Source organism: Populus trichocarpa, chromosome 18 (genome assembly GCF_000002775.5).
Source record: "Populus trichocarpa isolate Nisqually-1 chromosome 18, P.trichocarpa_v4.1, whole genome shotgun sequence".
In the NCBI taxonomy this organism is placed as follows: Eukaryota; Viridiplantae; Streptophyta; class Magnoliopsida; order Malpighiales; family Salicaceae; genus Populus; species Populus trichocarpa.
Window position 1 is genome coordinate 14,297,799 of NC_037302.2, and position 20,721 is coordinate 14,318,519.

The 20,721-nt window shown below is 33.9% G+C and overlaps 4 protein-coding genes across 6 annotated transcripts; 3 read left to right on the top strand and 1 right to left on the bottom strand.

The window, feature by feature from the left end:
• Positions 1-601: 601 nt before the first annotated feature.
• Positions 602-2,848, top strand: LOC7490472 (beta-amyrin 28-monooxygenase). Its single transcript, XM_052448879.1, has 4 exons — positions 602-1,550; positions 1,708-1,895; positions 2,133-2,329; positions 2,716-2,848. The coding sequence occupies exons 1-4, from the start codon at positions 602-604 to the stop codon at positions 2,846-2,848; spliced, it is 1,467 nt and encodes a 488-aa protein (XP_052304839.1).
• A 1,342-nt stretch (positions 2,849-4,190) lies between these two features.
• On the top strand, positions 4,191-7,057 carry LOC7490473 (probable serine/threonine-protein kinase PIX13). Its single transcript, XM_002324634.4, has 6 exons — positions 4,191-4,443; positions 4,617-5,011; positions 5,275-5,410; positions 5,521-5,660; positions 5,972-6,095; positions 6,430-7,057. Exons 1-6 carry the CDS (start codon positions 4,299-4,301, stop codon positions 6,774-6,776), a joined length of 1,287 nt encoding a protein of 428 aa, XP_002324670.2. The 5' UTR covers positions 4,191-4,298; the 3' UTR covers positions 6,777-7,057.
• Positions 7,058-7,826: 769 nt separating this feature from the next.
• Positions 7,827-14,940, top strand: LOC7490474 (probable serine/threonine-protein kinase PBL2). Of its 3 annotated transcripts, XM_024589946.2 has the most exons (12): positions 7,828-8,247; positions 9,141-9,475; positions 9,679-9,814; positions 9,925-10,064; positions 10,538-10,673; positions 10,994-11,319; positions 11,458-11,656; positions 11,753-11,911; positions 11,996-12,154; positions 12,256-12,408; positions 12,954-13,090; positions 14,199-14,940. In XM_024589946.2, the coding sequence occupies exons 1-11, from the start codon at positions 8,112-8,114 to the stop codon at positions 13,061-13,063; spliced, it is 1,989 nt and encodes a 662-aa protein (XP_024445714.1). In that variant the 5' UTR covers positions 7,828-8,111; the 3' UTR covers positions 13,064-13,090; positions 14,199-14,940. The 3 variants fall into 3 exon arrangements, with proteins under 3 accessions (XP_052305139.1, XP_024445714.1, XP_052305138.1); XM_052449178.1 differs by lacking the exon at positions 14,199-14,940 and having other exon boundaries at positions 12,954-13,232; XM_052449179.1 differs by lacking the exons at positions 12,256-12,408; positions 14,199-14,940 and having other exon boundaries at positions 7,827-8,247; positions 12,954-13,076.
• A 1,940-nt stretch (positions 14,941-16,880) lies between these two features.
• On the bottom strand, positions 16,881-19,298 carry LOC7484042 (beta-amyrin 28-monooxygenase). Its single transcript, XM_002325202.3, has 3 exons — positions 18,359-19,298; positions 17,830-18,017; positions 16,881-17,279 (listed from the first exon to the last, which is right to left on the bottom strand). Exons 1-3 carry the CDS (start codon positions 19,296-19,298, stop codon positions 16,980-16,982), a joined length of 1,428 nt encoding a protein of 475 aa, XP_002325238.3. The 3' UTR covers positions 16,881-16,979.
• Between the last annotated feature and the right edge of the window lie 1,423 nt (positions 19,299-20,721).

Here is a 20,721-nt window from a genome sequence, read left to right on the forward strand (position 1 = left end):
TCAAAATAAAAAACATTTTAAAAAACAACTACAACTACATTTTCAGACAGAATACTCATGTGATGAAATTGATGTAATTATGATTCACTTTTTGTCACTAAGAGAGTATTTGACAGTATGGTTGCGGTTGCTTTTTCAAATAATTTTTTATGCCGAAATGTATCATAATGATGTTTTTTCAATTTTTAAAAATCATTTTTGACATCTGCACATCAGAACAATTTAAAATATACAAAACATATTAAATTTTAATAAAAAAAAATTTAAAATTTTTTAAGAACATGTTTTGCATTACGTTTCCAAACGTATTCTAACACATCTATATTATTTTTTATTTTTAAATGATCATTACCGACAATCTTAATTAACTTCGTTATTATTTTTCAGCAATTGGATTAGACAAGTGAATTTATAATCCATATTATCAATTTTTATTCGGATATAATAACATGGTGCGAGAAAACAAAAATTGTCATATATTGAGATGTGAATGGTGTATCTAAAACGCAACCTAAAGATTTGTTTTCTACTATATATAGGCCATCCATTAAGAACATGTCTGCACCAAAGAAGCTGCAACAAGTTGCAGTACTTTCAAGAAATGGAGACTCTCTATTTCATCCTTCTCCTCTTTGTCCCCATCATTCTCTCCCTCGTTGCCATAATTTACAAGCACAGATACCAGGATAAACTCCAAAACGTTCCTCCAGGCAATCTAGGCCTCCCTTTTGTGGGAGAGAGCCTAGATTTCCTGTCAAAAGGATGGAAAGGTTGCCCAGAAAACTTCATATTCGATCGCATTCGGAAATATTCGTCAGAAATATTCAAAACAAATCTTTTTCTTCAGCCTGTAGTGATGTTAAATGGTGTTGCCGGAAACAAGTTCTTATTCTCCAACGAGAACAGACTTGTTGAAACATGGTGGCCTGATTTTGTGAACAGGATATTTCCATCTGCAGTAGAAACGTCACCCAAAGAAGAAGCGAAAAGAATGCGTAGGTTGTTCCCTCGATTCTTGAAACCTGAGGCCTTGCAGAGGTATATAGGTACCATGGATATGGTTACCAAAAGACACTTTGCCTTGGAGTGGGGAAACAAAGCAGAGGTGGTTGTCTTCCCTCTGGCAAAAAGCTACACATTCGAGTTGGCTTGCCGCTTGTTTCTAAGTATTGAAGATCCCAGCCACATAGCCAGATTTTCCCACCCATTCAACCAAATAACCTCTGGTATTTTTACCATCCCCATTGATTTTCCTGGAACTCCATTTAATCGAGCCATCAAGGCCTCAAAGTTAATCAGAATTGAGCTTTTGGCCATTATCAGGCAAAGAAAGAAGGATCTTGCAGAAGGAAAGGCATCCCCAACCCAGGACATTTTGTCACACATGCTGTTGAGCAATGATGCGGATGGAAAGTACATGAATGAGGTGCAGATTTCTGACAAGATTCTTGCATTATTGATGGGTGGACATGAAAGCACTGCTGCTTCTTGTACTTTCATTGTCAAATATCTTGCTGAGCTGCCTCATATCTATGAAGCAGTTTACAAGGGTAACTGTTTTTTCTCTTCAACTTTCTCTTCTTGCAGTCTTTCCTTGAATTTTTAACCTTGTTTTGAAGAACCTATGTGCTATAGCTATTCAATAAGTCAATATTAGATTTTCATTATGACAAGAGCTAACTTGTTTAATTGTAAACAATTTGATAGAACAAGCTGAGATCATTAAATCCAAAGCACCCGGTGAGTTGTTGAATTGGGATGACATTCAAAAGATGAAATATTCATGGAATGTAGCTTGTGAAACGTTGAGACTCTCACCACCGCTTATTGGTAACTTCAAAGAAGCCATCAAGGACTTCACATTCAACGGGTTCTCCATCCCAAAGGGCTGGAAGGCAAGTCATTTTCTCACTGTAAATCATTTAGTCCTTCAATATATTGTTTTTCCAAGCATATATATACTCTTAGTGGCACATGGGCCTAAATGCCAATTCATTTGTATCAATGAGAATTTATCATAATCTAGAGACTGACTTCTCCCATTATTTTGTTTTAAGCACTTTTCAATGTCACCCAAGCATTGAGCAGGAGCATGGCCGTGCTAATTTTGAATTGACAAATTATTTTTGTAGTTGTATTGGAGTGCAAGCTCGACCCATAAAAATCCTGAATACTTTTCTGAGCCTGAAAAGTTCGATCCCAGTAGATTTGAAGGGAAAGGACCAGCTCCTTACACGTTTATTCCATTTGGTGGAGGACCAAGGATGTGCCCTGGAAATGAATATGCTCGATTAGAAATTCTTGTTTTCATGCATAACTTGGTGAAGAGGTTCAAATTTGAAAGATTGATTCTCGATGAGAAGATAGTATTCGATCCAACGCCAAAACCAGAAATGGGACTTCCAGTTCGTCTGCTTCCTCACAAAGCTTGAAGTTAGATGATGCAAAATCTCGTCATCATGCTGGCCGGGATGACGTCTTTTAATTTTTCTTCTTCTTGTTAGTCTTTTTTCTTTGTTTTTTTTTTTTAAAAAGTCATGAATAAGTCTATCTTCCTTCGCAATGGGACAACCCAACCATTAAAACTTGTATTATTAGTCTACTTGTCATTTATCATTTATCATATAATTCTCGTAAACTATTGATGTTATCTCATTATGCAGAAGGCTTTAAATTTGTTCTCGAAATCAGATGCTTCATTTTTTCTGGGTACAGCTGGTTCTGTATGGCAACCACAAATTTTTCAGCACAGTTGTCTCAAGCAAGTGGTGTATTTGCAGCCATGCGGGGAAACAAGGTCACCGAGGACAGAGAATTCCCTGTTTCACCAGCAGAAGAGGAACCTTGAGAGCTTCAGGTTTCTTACCGAAAGATGCATCAGCCTTCAAATTGCTTAAATGTATCAAGCATTTGTATTTATCTGGATCAGCTTGTGCTTGCATCCTTGTATTCCACTGCTATCCGCTGCATTTCGTGTCAATCAAAGCCAGTGTCTCACAAAATGCAAGTTCCTTTTTTTGTCTTTTGAAAAGATATCAAAATGGAAATGCAGAGGTAAGATAAACGCTGCTTGTTATTAGCAAGAAAAGGATGAAAGCTAGGCCTAATTTTCGTTCAGTGTGTTGAAAGGCCTTTTACTTGAGGTCTGAGATTGCTTGGAGCAAGTTCAGAATATTGACTTGTTGAGGTCTAATAGTAATAGTTTTCAAGGATTTTTCACTACGATATATATATAGAAGTTCACAACGATAGATATGATGTTAACTACTACTATCGTGTCAGATGAGCTCGGCAATATGATGTGGAAAGGAGTGGAAATTGAAATATATGGAAATTCTCCTCCTTTTCTTAACAGAAAGCCAAACCACCGGATCTATAAATAATTTTAGAAGGGTTTTTGGGAGGCGTTTGTAATTGTTTTTTTTTAATTTTTTTATTTAGAAATATATTAAAATAATATTTTTTTTTTATTTTTTAAAGATTATTTTTGGCATTAATATATTAAAATGATGATAAAATAGTAAATACTAAAAAAATATTAATTTCAAGCAAAAAAAAATCAATTTTTTTAAAAAATATTTTTAAAATACAAAAATAAATATTCCCTTAATCTTTTGACTGGCAACCAAACAATAAAAAAAATTAATTTAAAAAAATAATAAAAATAAAAATAAAAATAACAAACAATAGTTCAACGGCAATGATAAACATGCTCTTCTGTTTGAGAATGTAGTTGCGGTTACTTTTTAAAATGTTTTTCATGTTGAAATATATTAAAATGATATTTTTTTATTTTTTAAAAATTATTTTTGAGATCAATGTATCAAAATGATCAAAAACATAAAAAAAAATTAATTTTTAATAAAACAAATATTAAAAAAAATAATTTCCATATGAGCTCTTAGTCCAGTTGAGTGTGGTTGTGGTTACTTTACAAAGTATTTTTCACTCAAAAAAGTTTGTCAATAATATTTTTTTATTTTTTAAAAATTATTTTTAAAAACAGTACATCAAAATAATTTATAAATATTAAAAATATATTAAATTAAAACAAAAAATAAATTTAAATTTTTTCAAAAATAATTTTCAAACTCATTACCAAACACATCTGAGTCGACGACTATCCAAATTTGGTTGTTGGGACCTTAGATTCGAGACAAATTGTTTTTATTAGAAATGACAGACAAGCCAGTCGCCACTTCACAAAGTCAAGGTCAACCGAACTAGTTTAGCCCATCTGCCCTCTCTATGTCAATCATCAAAGAGATTGTTGATTCAACGAAGATACAATTCTTTTGATGGGGATTTGCTGGAGTCGGACTTCTGATAAGTCAAATCCAACCCCTGTTGATCCCCCTCCTCCCTCAGATGCTGCCCCCGCCCCTGCCCCTGGCTCATTCTTTGACCCAGACGCAGCTCCTAGCTCTGTAGGGCATCTTGATGGTTAGTTTCCAACCATTAGTTTAACTCAATCCTGTTATTTATTGTTGTTTTGGTTTGTTTTTGAAACTGTTAGCACTTCAATCATCTGTTATTCATAAACTTACTAGTGCAATTATCTCATTAGTCAATCCTTCAATTAAAGTTCGGTTTAATAGTATAAGTAATATAATCAGATGATACATCTTTCGGGGGTAGCAATGTCTCTGGAAGCAGCTGGCTCTCTATGGCAACCACCAATTTAACGACATGGATTTATCAAGCAAGCGATGCTATTGCAGCTATTTGGGGCAATGTCCCTGATGACAACGAATTCCTAGTTTCTGTAGATGATGAGGCCCTTCCGGATGTGGAATCTGGATCAGACTCAAAGTTAAGAGCTTTCACATTTGAGCAATTGAAGGCAGCAACTTTGAATTTTCGTAGCAATATGGTGCTGGGAGAAGGTGGTTTTGGAAAGGTCTATCAAGGTTGGCTCAAGGAGAAGGTAGCATCTCAGGGAACAAGGAAAAGGCCCATTGCTGTCAAGAGATTGGATTCCAAAAGCAAGCAAGGATATCGACAGTGGCGGGTAATTCTGTTTTGTTGTTTATCTCTTAATGTGCCAACCTTTAGGTTTCTTCATTTGCACGTTTAGCTCAGATTGAAACACTTGGTTTGATGGGTCTTTTGCCTTGGTTGATAGATAGCTTAGCTGCTAGTTTCTTTCCAAACTACTTATGATCAAGTCCTGTTTACAAATGCGATATATAAGAATGAAGAAATTGGTAACAACAGTCCTTAGAAAGGGCATAATTGTTATATACTAATTCGGTAGCCATTTTTCTGGTGCAGACAGAGGTGGGTTTCTTGGCAAGGCTTTCTCATCCTAATGTTGTAAAGCTGTTGGGATACTGTCGAGAAGATGAGGAGCATGTTATTGTTTATGAATTCATGAAAAAGGGCAGCTTAAATTACCATTTGTTTGGAAGTAAGAACAAGCAATGAATTCTAGAGTCCTGGTCTATGATCCCAATCGTGTGCTCTGTAGATGAAATAAACTCATTTAGTTCTCTTGCGCTCCATTTTATACTCATGCAGAGGGCCCTGATCGAATGCTTTCGTGGGAGACAAGGCTTAAGGTTTTAATAGGAACGGCTCAAGGCCTTGCTTACTTGCATACAATGGAGAAACCGATAATTTTCAGAGATTTCAAGACCTCAAATATATTGCTTGATGAGGTAAAGTTCTTTATAATCTGCATTATCAACCAAACACGATATGACAAACTCATTCAGTAAAGGCAGTTTCATGATGCGTATATTTTCTCACCATTTTTACTCGAAAGTTTAGCTTCATGTTGATCTATTTTCTTCAAAAATCCCCTTCCCTGCAAAGTTCAATCTTAACCACTAGCAACTGTGATTCACCCTGTCATTGGTGGCAAAGGGAAATGCCGAACGAGTAAAGTCTTGCTTGAGAGTTGGCAAAAATATTTAAGAACGTATTATAATATGATTCATAAGACATTAAGTTCCTAAATCTTCTGCAGTCTTACACTCCAAAGTTATCGGATTTTGGCTTGGCAAAATGGGGACCTGCAGACGGTGAATCGTATGTATCAGGACATGTTATGGGCACAATTGGCTATGCTGCTCCTGAGTATGTTGCTACAGGTAATTTAGTTGTTTATTTCTTAACTGGGATGCCTCAATGACTGAATGATGTTTCGCTTTGCAGTTCATTCAAACTTCCAATCTCAATTTATAACATTGTAATTACTCTAAAGCAGCTCACCACAACAAAATTAAATTATAATGGCATTTTATCAAGTCTTTAACGGCATGTTTCTTTATTCTTATTACAATTGTTATATCTATGTATCTGTAATGACAGTTTACTCAAACTCGCTAACGAACAACTGCTACTAAAATCCCATTTCATAGTAGTGGTTGATTGAAAACATGCTATCAGAATCTACCCTAACATTGATTCTATTTGATTGATCAGGGAATTTGTATCTGAAGAGTGATGTGTATAGTTTTGGAGTTGTTTTGTTGGAGATGCTAACAGGCTTACGAGCATATGATAAAAGCCGTCCGAGTCAGCAAATAAATTTAGTGAACTGGGTTAGACCATTTCTATCAGATAGAAGAAAGGTGAGAAATTTTATGGACCCCAGGTTGGATGGAAAATACCCAGTAAAACAAGTTTTACGAATAGGTCGACTTGCTGTTAGATGTCTTCAGGCGGTACCCCTTTTCCGCCCGTCAATGAAAGAAGTTGCCGAGACCTTGACAAAGATTGGAGCTCGATATAACAGCACTAAGGATGAACCAGAAGCCTTGTCGACGTGATCACTATTATCCTCTAGTTTATAATTAGAACAGGATGCAGATGAAGCACTTCCATAAAGTTTCTGTACAATCAATTAACCAAGGAATTCTTTTCGACTCGGGCACTGAATAGTCCATTAGTTATTCCGGAGCCAAGAAATAATTTTGTCTTTTTATTCTCCTTCTTGTTTGGTTCTACTGTGTATTGCGGTGAGTGTAATTCTTTAATGCGTTACTCTTTGACCGTAATGAGCTGTAGTTCAACTCATATCAATGCATGTCCTCCTTGTCTGAGTTGCTTATTTTTTTTTTTAGTTTAACGTGGGTGTCCGAGTTGCGTACTTGATAATATGGCTGATAATGTTTTTATAAAAATATTTTTTAATTGAAAATATATTAAAATATTTTTTTTTTATTTTTTGAATCGCATTATCAAAAGTTAAAGTTATAACCTCTGCTTTGTAAAAATAAATAAATAAAAAGTTTAAGTGGAATTATTAGAGGCACAACCAGAAATTAAAGGAGAATAAGATTGGAAAATGATAGGACTAACCTAGTATTAGTCCCCATTCTGCGATCCTTTTTCTGTATAGAACACACGATTTATATCTTTAACCAAGAATTATCTGGTTGAAGATTTGTTTAAAAAAATGTGCCAAAGTCTTTTCTCAATCAGGTCCCCTTCTTATAGATAATGGGAGGTCACTGCAGCAAGCATTTGAGTAAAACCTCATTGCAATTACATGTTAATTATAATGCATTTCAAGCAATTATCTATACTATACATGCATAGCAGCATTTATTTATTTTAAAAAAAAACCTTGACATTTTTTAAATTTTTTTATGGAATAACTGTATATATAAACTACATAGAATGCTTTTTGATTTTTTTTTTTATATATGTAATGGCTCTATATAACCTAAATATACATAAAATATTTTTAATTTTTTCTTGTAAAATATTAAAATATTAAATATTTTTTTTTTTAATTTCTCAGGTCGACCATACTTGGCCCTTATCCAGCTCTACCCCCGGCCCTAGTTTAATATCTATGGTTTCGAAACATTGAATTGGTGGATGTATCGATCGAAAAAGGAAACTCTCAGTGTTGGAAAAGTTGAGGTGCTTCCAAGCAAGTGCGTGGCACTTACCTCGAAGAAAGTATACACGTCTAGAAAGACTTCTCTGGTTGAAAATGCTTGAATAAAGATGAAATTATATCTGTAGTCATTGAAAAAATCATCACGTCATTGCAGAAAACGTAGTATCCACATAAGTCTAAACAAACTCTGTTCTCTAGACCTTCTCTGTTTCTCTCTAATCCTGCAGGTCATCACTGATTCTTGTAAAGACGGATGGGGATTCACTGGAATTGTCTTGCAGCTGATACTTTAAGTCGAACTTCCGTTGCTGCCCCAGTTCCAGACCTAGACTCGGACTCGGACTCGGACTCGGACTCCCCTCGTGATTCCATCTTAAAACTGGTTGATGGTTAGTTTATCATCATATATAGATTAATTTATGGTATCTTGTCATTGATGCACATGATTTATGTTCTTCCCTTTGTGCTTCCTTAACTTAGTATTTGCACCTGGCCTTGTTCATTTTGTTCGTGTTTTGAGAGATATCTCATTTCACTCTTTCTTTTTTTCTTTACATATTAATTGCATAGATTTAACAATGCCTCAGGATATGCAGAGTCCCTAACGCAACCTGAACCAAATAGATTAGGAATCAAAGAGAATAGGAAGACAAAATTTGCCAAAAGGGCTAGATAGACCATAGCCACTCTGTTTATTCTCAATCAAAATATAATCTGCCAAAATCTCCTCCATAAAAGAGGTCTGCAATAGCTTAAATAAGTCAATCCTCGACCTCAGCAAGAAAGGAAAAAAGAATCCCAGACATATAGGAAAATTAAAAGTCAAAATAAAAAATTAATTGGGAAAAAAACACAAACTAAAAAAAAAGAGCATCTTCAAGGCCTAATTTGAAGGTCTTCCTGACCTTGGCTGAATATAGCAAGCCGACTCACTCTAGAATAGAGCATGTGGAATCTCTTGAAAATTTGAGGACAATACAATCGTGGGATCAAAAGTTATGCTCATTTCCATCAAATAGGTTGTTTACTGCTGCTAGACCTCTTCTTGAACTTGAACCTGTTCATCTCATCCATAAATGTGTTTGTTAAGCTTTAATTGTAATGGATTCATATCTGACTGTTGAGATCCTCCTGTATCAGTCCCCTACCCAATTGAATGCTGGGATTCATATATAATTCTATGCCAATAAGTTTTTGAATAATCTAAGTCTAAGAGCAAGTCCATTTTTATCTCTGCACAAGGCCTCAAATCCTATCTCATAGAATTTGCACTTGTAATCAGTTGATGCATCTCCTATGGATTCCGCTGAATACAGCTGCTGTTTCACAATGGTAACTGCCTGTATTTCAACATGGATGTCTAATGCACCTCTTTCGGGTGAGAACAACGTAATACTTGGTGCATTAGACAATTCAAAGTTGAGAGATTTCACATATGAAGAGTTGAGGGCAGCGACCTTCAACTTTAGTATGAATCTGCTGATTGGAAGGGGAGGTTTTGGCAATGTCTACAAGGGTTGGCTCAAGGAGCAGATGCCATCTAAGGGTGCTAGGAACCGAGCAATTGCTGTCAAGAGATTATCTGGACGCAGCAGACAAGGATATCTAGAATTTACGGTTTGTTTGTTTGTTTGTTTTTATTGACCTTATAATTCACTCTTCAATTATTTACGAATCCATTAACTAGTATGATGTCCGGCAGCATGATTAATTTTCCCTATATAAACTGAATCTATGTAGTAAATTTCCCTTGAAGTGCTTACGGTAGTCAGGTAACAAACCGTTTGTCCTCTTACTTACCATATCATTTATTGGTATAGACAGAGATCAGTTTACTGGGAATGGTGTCTCATCCGAATATTTTGAAGGTTTTGGGTTTTTGTCGTGCAAATGAAGAGAAGATCCTTGTCTATGAATACATGCAAAAACGCGGCTTAGACTACCATTTATTTTCCAGTATGGAGAAATTCTTATTATTCTCAATTTGGAGTTGTATACTACAATATCAAACTCAACATTGTACAACCTTATTTTTGTTCCTAACACACATGTTTCTCCTGTTACAGAGAAACCAGAACGAGTACTTTCATGGGAAATTAGGCTTAAAATCGCGATAGAAATTGCTGAAGGACTGTCTTACTTGCATACATTAGAGCACCCAATAATTTTCAGAGATATGAAGCCCTCAAATATACTACTTGATAAGGTAAATTCTGTATGATTTTTCAAATAGTATGCAGTAACATATAGAAAGGTCACCCAGTTCAGACAAAACAATAGTCTCTTGATACATCTTTTCAGTGAGATTACTTCTACTGACCATGTTTGCATAACAAAACTTTACATTTCTGCTAGTGCTTCTGTTTGCTTGCCAGTGCCAACATCACTGCATATTCACCTGATTGTTTCTCTGTGTACATTTATCATATCTCTCTGCATCTATATTTCTGCTATTGTCTTGCTTTTGTTTTCCTCCTTTACCTAGTTTTCATGGTTGACTCATTTATTTCCACTGATGCGTCATGACTTTTCTAGCAATTTTGGCAATCTGAAGAACTGTTAATGTTGTAAGCATCACGTTATTGGTACAATTATTCATGACTCAGCAATTGAAAAGAAACTGTTGGATTATCTTTCCAAAATGGAAATCTACGCTACCTAACCCCAATGTTTCTCTAGTCCTATACTGCGAAGATAGCAGACTTTGGACTGGCAATCACAGCGCCTGCACCCTTGAGAGATCATGATGAATATATACAAGAAGATAGAATTGTTGGCACATATGGTTATATGGATCCTCTTTATGCTCAGACTGGTAATTTCTTGTACCTTGCGTACTTGTAAGATTTTTATTTTTTTTTAGATAAAAAAGCAACCACAGGGCAAAAGCACCGAACAAAATTCAGTAATCAGTACAATTATACGAAGAGAATACAGAACAAAACAAGCATTAACAATGAAACTGCCGATTAATGCAAAGAATTTAATTAATGATATTTTTATGGTTGGATTTTGTTCTGGGCAAAGCTCCTGTAGTTGCCAATTTGTCTCGATCTTCTTAACTTGTTAATTATTAACTTCTGCTAACTGCTAAGCTTTGTCATGACATTGATTTTATCGAATTGGTTTGGTTAGGGGAGTTGTGTGTGAAGAGCGATGTTTATGGCTTTGGTGTTGTTTTGGTTCAGCTGCTAACTGGTTCAAGATTAACAAAAAATATCAATGATGATCAAACCGTGGGGGAATGGGCCGAGAAATATCTAAGTAATAGATTCAGGTTGAGAGGCATAATGGACTCCAGGTTGGAGGGGAAGTATGTTACTGGGCAGGCTTCAGAAATAGCAATGCTTGCTCTGAGATGTCTCGTTCGTAACCCCAAATTCCGTCCATCAATGAAAGAAGTTGCCGAGACACTAGAGAAGATCAAAACTCGTGCTTATAACCAGAAACATCTTGTCATGGTATGTATCGTGTACCTGCTCGGGCTTCCCTATTTGATATTTTTTATAACATTATATGTACATATACGAACTTTCAAATAAAAATCATAGCCAGCATAGTTTTCAGAATTTAACTTCACTTTTTATGGATCTTTGAAGTGTGGGAAGTGCCATAAAGCTGGACACTACACCAGGTCTTGTGACAAGAACAGTCATGTTGGAGGGAATTCAAAGCTACCAAATGCAAGTGAAGCAATCACAGAGGAGAGGACTTCTTCCACACAATCAACCGTCCAACAAGACAGCGGAAGGAGTGAGGCCAGTGATGTTGTAACAAAGACACTTCAAACAACTCCCAGTAAGTGAAGTGCTTCGAAAACTAACTAGAATTTGATCTATTCTATTCTTTTGATTACCTCAAATTAACTTTGTGTGACCGTTGGTCTTATTGGAGGCAATTCAAACCTACTAGATGCAAGTAATGGAACGAGCAATGAGAAGACTTCAACAATTCAATCACCTCATCCCCAACAAGGAAGCAAAAGGGATGAGGCAAATCGCGTTGGTACCAGCAAACCTAGGAACAATCATCTTATAAGAAAAACAACTGCCGGTAAGTAGTGCTATGTTTTGAAAGATAACTTCCCTTGAATTATATTTCAAGTAGTTTTATTTTACATCTTGTAAAAATGGTCAGTCGGAGGTAATTCGAAGGTACTTGAAGCAAGAAATACAACAAAAAAGGAGAAGACGACTTCTTCTAGATTGAGTGTCCAACAAGGTAATACAAGAAAGGAGGCAAATGGTGTCGCTACCAGCCCATCTTGTAACAACGGTCCTAAAACCAAAATTCCCAGTAAGTTCTCTATTTTGAAAAATAATTAAAAACAGCAATTAAATTTCCTCAACTTTATAGTTTAAACTGAGATCTTGTAACAATGATCTTGATCGATGGAGGGAATTCAAAGCTACTAAATGCCACTGATGCTATGAAAAAGGAGAAGATTTCTACGACCAAATCAATTGTCCAAATAGGTAAAAAGAGAAATGAGGCAAATGGGGTTGGTACTAGCACACCTCGTAGCAAAGGTCATGGAAAAATAACTACAAGTAAGTAGTATATATTGAAAATTAACTGCAATGGAATTGTATTCAGTTTTTTTTTTTTTTGGTAAATTGCAATAACTTAGTGATTCTTGGAGAGTAATATATAAACTATTTTTGAAACCTGAAACAATAATTTAATGATTTTGTGATATAATATCAAAACATTAATAATCAAGTGGGTTAGGACTTTGAAAATCTTACGAAATTAAACAGTAATGATGACTTTATATAAATTTAAAAATTAAAAAAAAAAATTGAAAGGGTTTCGTAGAAAATAGTATATAATTATTTTTAGTATCTTAAAATTACAGAGACGAGAAATTTTCTTATGTGCCTAAAATGCTCATAACCTTAATTAAGGTGATTTTGGTTATAAATTAAATAGGAATTGTGTGATATTTTCTTCAACGAGCAGCGGTTTTTGTCAAATTTTTAATTTCTTGAGTTATCTCTATTATTTTGCAGTACTTCAGAAAGTTTATTGCAATTTATCTTTAATTTTAATATTTTAAATTGACGTCTTTTCTTGCTATATTTTCCTGTTTTAGGCAAGTCAGAGCTACCAAATGCAAGTAACGTAGCAAGGAAAGTGAAAGCTTCTGTCCAACAAGTTAACGAAAGGAACGTGGCAGCTGATGGTGGTATCTGCATAAAATAAACCAAAAGAAGAATGTATATAACAATGGTATGCCACCGCTGTCTTCTGCTAGCTTGCCGCTACTGATTCTTCTTCGGCTCTTGTTGTCGTGAACTTCTGCCTTGATTATTTTTATGTTTTTAAAAATTTATTTTTTTATTTTTTAATTTAAATTAATATTATTTTAGTATTTTTAGATTATTTAGATACGTTAATATTAAAAATAATTTTTTAAAAATAAAAATTATTATTTTAATATATTTCTGAAAAAAAAATATTTTGAAAAGCAAATGCGAATTCCAATCAAACTTTCATATAGGCTTTTCTCATATAGTATGCCTGTTCTGATTAGCATGTGCGTTGTTTAACTTACTCTCCAATTAACATGATGGTTAAAAGAGTTTCGAATGATTTTCTCTGATGATTTACTCCTAGTAATGATGCATTGTTAAATGACAATGATGAGTTCACATTATCTTGAACAGTGTCCAAACGAAAGGCAAGTGGACTGTGCGTTTCACAAAGCTTGAAATTAGATGATGCAAAATCTCGACATCATGCTGGCCGGGATGACCTCTCTTAATTTTTCTTCATCTTGTTGGTCTCTGTTTTTTTTTAAAAAAAAATAAAAAGTATATATAGGTCTATCTTCATTCCCAATGGGACAGCCCAACCATTAAAACTTGTATTATTAGTCTACTTGTCAAAAAAATAAAAAATTACAATCCTTTAAATAAGTTTAAAATCGAACTTACAAGGAAGTGAAATCAGAATTTCTAAACAGAAATAAAATCTGAAATTAAGGTTAAAAATCTAAAATCGAAGAGGAAAATAATGAAATCAAATTAAGCAGAGTCTTTTTGAAATGACTTCTAGATGCGAGCCAGCAAAGCCAGCTAGCCCGAATCTCTTGGCAAAATTTAACTGCAATTCAATGATTGTGTTGAAAGTGATCTCTATGTAGAACTTGGACCTAGCCCACTAAGATCCACTGTTCAGAACCCCTAGATGACACATTTAACTGGCTTTAAATTTGTTCTCGAAATCAGATGCTTCGTTTTTTCTGGGTACTATTGCCTCTGTTAACAGATGGTTCTGTATGGCAACCACAAATTTTTCAGCATAGTTATATCTCTAGCAAGTGGTGTATTTGCAGCTATGCAGGGAAACAAGGTCACCGAGGACAGAGAATTCCCTGTTTCACCGGATGAAGAGGAACCTTGAGGGCTTCAGGTTTCTTACCGAAAGATGCATCAGCCTTCAAATTGCTTATATCTATCAAGCATTTGTATTTCTCTGGATCAGCTTGTACTTGCTGTCCTTGTATTCCCCTGCTATCCGCTGCATTTCGTGTCAATCAAAGCCAGTGTCTCCCAAAATGCAAGTTCCTTTTTTTGTCCTTTGAAAAGATATCAAAATGCAAATGCAGAGGTAAGATAAACGCTGCTTGTTATTTACCAAGAAAAGGATGAAGCATGATGGTAAAGGGCTTAAGATTTGCACAGTAGGTTTTGAGTTCGAGTAAGGACGTGCATATCTTGTAAGAGTCTGGGACAGTCAGGGTTTTACTCGCTCACCTGAACCCACAAAGTGCGCTTTCTAGAAGGAGGAGTTTCCTCAAATCCAAAAAATAAAAGAAAAGGATGAAAGCTAGGCCTAATTTTCGTTCAATGTGCTGAAGGCCTTTTACTTGTTGAGGTCTGATATTGGTTGGAGCAAGTTCAGAATAGGGCAACAATTGGACCACCATGCAGGATTCCAAGTTCACAATCTAGCAGTTTTCTTAGAATTGACTGCTGGGTCTAATTATGTTGCTGTTCGATTAAATAGATTGCTACATTTGGTACGTACTGATTCAAATCAAATGGTGGGTCTAATTCGGTTCTCAAGGATTTTTTATTTTAAGAACATATTAAAATGAAAATAAAAGTAAAAAAAAATAATAATTCTACACTGTGATTACTACTGTGCACCGATGATTTTGTCCCCTACAGTTGCAAGGGAAGCATTGAGTTTCAGGGGTAAAATGGTATTTCCATTTATTTCATCCATCTCTTCTATTTCTAATTTCTAACCAAACGTTCGCATATGTTATTATGACGTGATTAAAACTGCCTTTGATTAGGAGTGGGAAGGTTGATTTGACCCGTATCCAAATACATGATTTGATTTAAAAGTAAATCACAAGGTGTTTGTTTTTTTCTATTCAACTCGTATTTTAAAATATTTTTTATATAAAAAAAATTTAGATTTTTATATAATTTTTTATGAAACATGTTGATGTTATAAATAAAAATAATATAAAAAATATTATTTTAATACATCCTAAATTTAAAAACATTTTTGCAAAAATATTTTTCATCACATTACTAATTACATATTTAGAGATTATTTATTTTTATAATTCACCTGGTTTTGAAGTTTTTTAAATATATTAAATTAATATTTTTCAAGTATTTTTTAATAATTTAAGTATAATGATGTTGAGGATTAAAAAAATTAAAAACAATAATTTAATATATTTTCAATTTAAAAGATGTTTGAAAATATATTATTTTTTAAAATATTTTTTATTTAAAAATATATTAAAATAATATATTTTATTTTTTAAAATTTATTTTTGATAGACATAGTGCAGTGTAGATTACTACCACCATCTCAAACAATCCCGTAATATTCAAACAATAAAACATTTTAATTTAAAATAAATAAAAAATAACAAACAATAGTTCAGGCAATGATAAACATGCTTTTAGTCCAGTCCAGATGACGACTAACCAAATTTGGTTGTTGGGACCTTAGTTAGATATTTTTATTCTCCTCTTTGTTTGGTTCTACTGTGTATTGCGGCGGTGCAATTCCTTAACGTGTAAGTTCAACTCATATTAATGGCCTTCGTGTCCGAGTTCAACTCTTTACCCGCCTCCCATTTTTTTCCCTTCTAGAAAAGCGAAGGGAAAGAAATGAGCCACGTCGCTAACAGAGAAGCAAGCAAGCATCAAAAAGCTCCCAGCCCACTTTAGTTGAATGCCAACTGTGTGGGTGAGTATGAGATTTATTATAATTAATATTTTTTTAATATATAGACATATGTTGATATTAACATAAAGCGCATGTGTGTGTGTATTATTTTATAGTTTAATAATTTGATATAAAAACACACTTCAAATTTATATATTAGTTAATTTATTTTTTATTTATATTATCAAAATTATCTAGATTCATCGGCTCCGGTCATGTCAAAGACAGGAGTCTCGGATTTTTACTCCTCCTCTGAGAATGCTTGTGTAGCCTAGAAAAAAGGATTATTTATTTATTTATTTATTTATTTCTACCGTATGCTTCCTCTAATTTTGATTTTCTTTTTATCATTTTTTATCTCAACACGGTGGATATCTATGAGGATCCTCCAACAATTTTGGTGAGAGCCCGGAAAATATCCTTCATTTTTTTTCACCTCAGTAATTGTTCTTATCGTCTGATGACTTTTATTGTAAAGTTGAGATTAATAATTAATAATATTTATTATTTATTTTTATCTTCCGGTGGGATCCTAGAATTATTTTTCATCTCAGAAATTAATTTAGTAAATCATCTTGAAATTAAGCTTTTAAAACTCTGTTGTGGAATGATTTTCATTGTAAAATTATTTATGAATGTCAAAATTACTGATTAATAATATGTTAAACATTAAATTTAAAATGCAGCAATATAAAGAAAGATCACCAAGGGAATAACAGGAATTAAATAAATAAACACAAGGAAATAAAACTAGATGATATGATACAAAAAGAGAAAATAAAAGTGATGGATGAAATAAATATCAGCTGGACAAGAGTGAATTAAAAATAAAAAATAATGATTAATGACCAAAAAAAATTGTTTTTCCCTTTACTTGCAAGTACAGATAACCCGGGGGAGGGGGGGATCTGGTTCTCTAAGGTCTGTGAGGAAAGAGGCGAATGGGAACTCCCTTTTCAGGTATTGGCATCGGACTAAACATTATCTTCTCTTCTGCAACAAATTTATCAAACTTGAACCTTTTCACCAGATTGTGCATGAAAATAAGCATTTCTAGGCGAGCAAACCCTTGTCCAGGGCACATCATGGGTCCTCCACCAAATGGAACAAATGTGTAAGGAGCTGGTCCGGTCCCTTCAAATCTGGAAGGATCGAATCTTTCGGGTTCTGGGAAGTATTCTGGATTTCTATGCGTCGAGTTTGCATTCCAATACACCTGCATGGATGCCCACAAAGAAAACTTTTGGTGAATGATTATGACTGTTGAATGTCGGCTTCATCAGCATAATTGTCAGCGTAATAATGAGCCTCTGACTTTGACAGTCAAATTTTGATGTTGCTAGATCCTTGGACCAATCAATAACCACTAATTATAGTATAGAGTCTTACTGCATCAGCTAACAACATTGTATTTTAAAAAACAAAAACTAATGACTTAATTTTTTTTTAGTTTAATGTGGGTGTCTGGAACAGCTTGCGCGTATCTCAACTAATCTCACGGGTCCTGAAGTTAACGACCATATAAGTCTCCAGTGGCCATTATATGAGCAACCACAGGGCTCGAACCTGAAACCACAGAGAAAACAAACCTCTTGATCTCAATTTTTTATCATTGGAACACCATCTAGATGTTCATTCTTAATTTTATATGTTATATCATTTGTAAATTCATTTTATAGTAGTCGTTGATGATAAACTTGGAAAACGATAAGCATAAAGAAAAGGAAAGAGAACAGTACACAAACAACAGTTAGAAAAAAACCTACCTTCCAACCCTTCGGAATTGAGAAACCATTGAAATCGAAGCCATGGATGGCTTCTCTAACATTAGGAAAGGTTGGACAAAGTCTCAACACTTCACGAATTACATTCCAAGAATATCTCATCTTTTGAATATCATTCCAGTTTAACAACTCATCGCCAGGAGCTTTGGTTTCAGATATCTCCATTTGCTCTATTGACAGGAGAAATTAAGAAAAAAAAAAGTCAAACAATATTTTGCTCACCATTACACATCAATCAATGAAAGCCCATCAATATTTAATCAAAGAGACTATACTGTGAGGGGGGGAAATCATCTTATTTTAAAAAATTAAATTGTTAGATGATCAAATAATTAAGATCTCAACATAGAATATTAAGCTATTAAGAGAAACTTGATGGATGATTTTATATTCTTATTTTCACCTATTAATACAATTATAAACAAAATTATATGTAACTCAATTATTGGTTAGAGTTTTTTTATATAAAGATATTTGTAAGGAAGAGTATGGAGTTATGAACAACACGTACCTTTGTAAACTCCTTCATAAATATGAGGTAACTCAGCAAGATACTTGACAATGAATGCACAAGCTGCACTGGTGCTCTCATGTGCACTGGCTAATAGTGCAAGAATTGTGTCAGCAATGCTTAGCTCACTCATAAATGCTCCCTTCTCATCGCATGCCAACAGCATGTGTGACAATATATCTTGCTTGGGTGATGCCTTTCCCTCTGCTAGATCTTTTTTTCTTTGCTTAATAATCGCAAAAAGCTCTGTTCTAATAAAGTTTGCGGCCTTGATGGCACGGTTGAGTGGAGTTCCAGGTAAATCAATTGGGATAGAAAAAATACCGGAAACTACAAGGTTAAATGGGCTAGCAAGTTTTGCAATGTGGTCGGGGTCTTCAATACTAAGAAACAAGCTACAAGCTAACCCAAATGTAAAGCTCTTTGCTAGAGGGAACACAACCACAACTTCTTTATTTTCCCATTCTGATGCAAAGTGTCTTCCGGCAACCGTATCGAAGATGCCAACGTATCTCTTCAAGGCATCAGGTCTCAAAAATTCAGGGAGCAAAGTGCGCAGTCGATCAACTTGTTCAATGAGTGACCTCTGAACTGAAGAGGGAAATATTTTGCACACAAAGTCTGGATACCAAGCTTTAAGAACCTTGTTCTCATTGGAGAACAAGAACTTGTTACCTGCAGCACCACACAAAACTGCTGCAGGCTGACAGAAAAGGTTTGTTTTGAATACTTCTGATGCGTATTTAGCTTTACGGTCAAGGAAAAACTTTTGAGGATGGCCTTTGCATCCTGTCAACAAGAGCTCAAGGGTCTCCCCAATATAAGGGAGGCCTGAACTGCCAGGAGGAAGGTTAGGGTGCTTGAATTTTGATCTATGTTTGTGAACGATAATGGAAATGAAGAAGACAGCAAAGAAGAGGTTGAGGTAAAAAATTTCCATTGTTTACGTTCTCTTTTCTTGTGCGTGTGTGCTAGAGGATATGTGCTGTATATAATGAATTGGATAGATAAGAGAATGACGCTGAACAAATAAAATAGAAGTAAGAAACTAAGAATGGTAAGTAGATCAAGGCCCTTGGCTGGCTCAAGGGGTGGAAGCTTTATGGGAATGAAAAATAAAAAATAAAAATTATATTTACGGATTTGTTTAGCCACCTTTAATTCGGTATTGAGTTTTAATTTTTTTATTTTAAATTAAATTTTTAAATCATATTTTTGATATATGAAACTATGAATATTAAAAATAAATTTTAAAAAAATAAATAAAAATATTATTTTAATATATTTTAAAATAAAAAATATTTAAAAAAAATATATCCTACTTCTAATAGCCAAAGGTTGTCAATTCTGTTTCGGTAAATGTTTCGTTTTTTTAATTGGAATGGAATGTTTCAGTTTCGGAGTGTTTCAGCATGCCGTTTCGGGGTTGTACTGTTCATACATATATATAAAATTCAACAAACATAATTCAAATTCAAGATAAATTAATTATAAATTATGCAATACAAACACACTGCCAAACAAATATAATTTCAAAATTTAAAATATTTTTAAATAGTCAAGATTAAATAGATCTTTAACTTAAAGTAATTCAACTTAAACAAAATATCAAAATATTATAAAAGTAAAATGTTTTAACACAAATATTTTAAATATAAAGTTAGGTCAATGTTATCAAGGCTAATGGAATCTAAATCATTCCTTGTTTTGCTCAAATTCCTACAAAATATAAATATGAAAAAAACAACATGAATATAAACTATATATATTATTGATAAATCTAATTTTAAAAAATTAATATCATTGTAAATGAAAATAGTAATAATAATTTTTAATATTATTATTAATATCATTGTTATTGAAAATAGTAATGAAAAAGAGCTTTTTATACTTGGGTGGTTTAATTAATTAAATTGAACTCAAATTGAACAAGGTTCAATTTGATTCAATGGCTTTTCAAGAGCGGAACAGAACATGTGGAATGAAACCGGAACGTTCCGGCCGAAATTTAACCGAAAAATCCGGAACGGACCGAGATTTAAAATCATATAAAAATTGTTCCGTTTTGTTCCGTTTTTTAAATTAATATGGAATGTTTCTGTCATTTCAAACAAAATAAAACAAAATTGATAACCTTGCCACATACGTGACAACATGGGTAGATGCTTCTAAATTTGTTCCTTGACTTTGAATACTCTATACGGAGCGAAAAAGATCTTCATATTGAAAATAAAAATTATATTTTATTATTATTTTAAATTAATATTTAAATTTAAAAAAAAAAATTAAAATTGGTTAAGGTGAATGGAACAAACGTGTGGTGGTAGAGGAACCAGACAAATTGTTCTCAGGCGGGTTTCAAA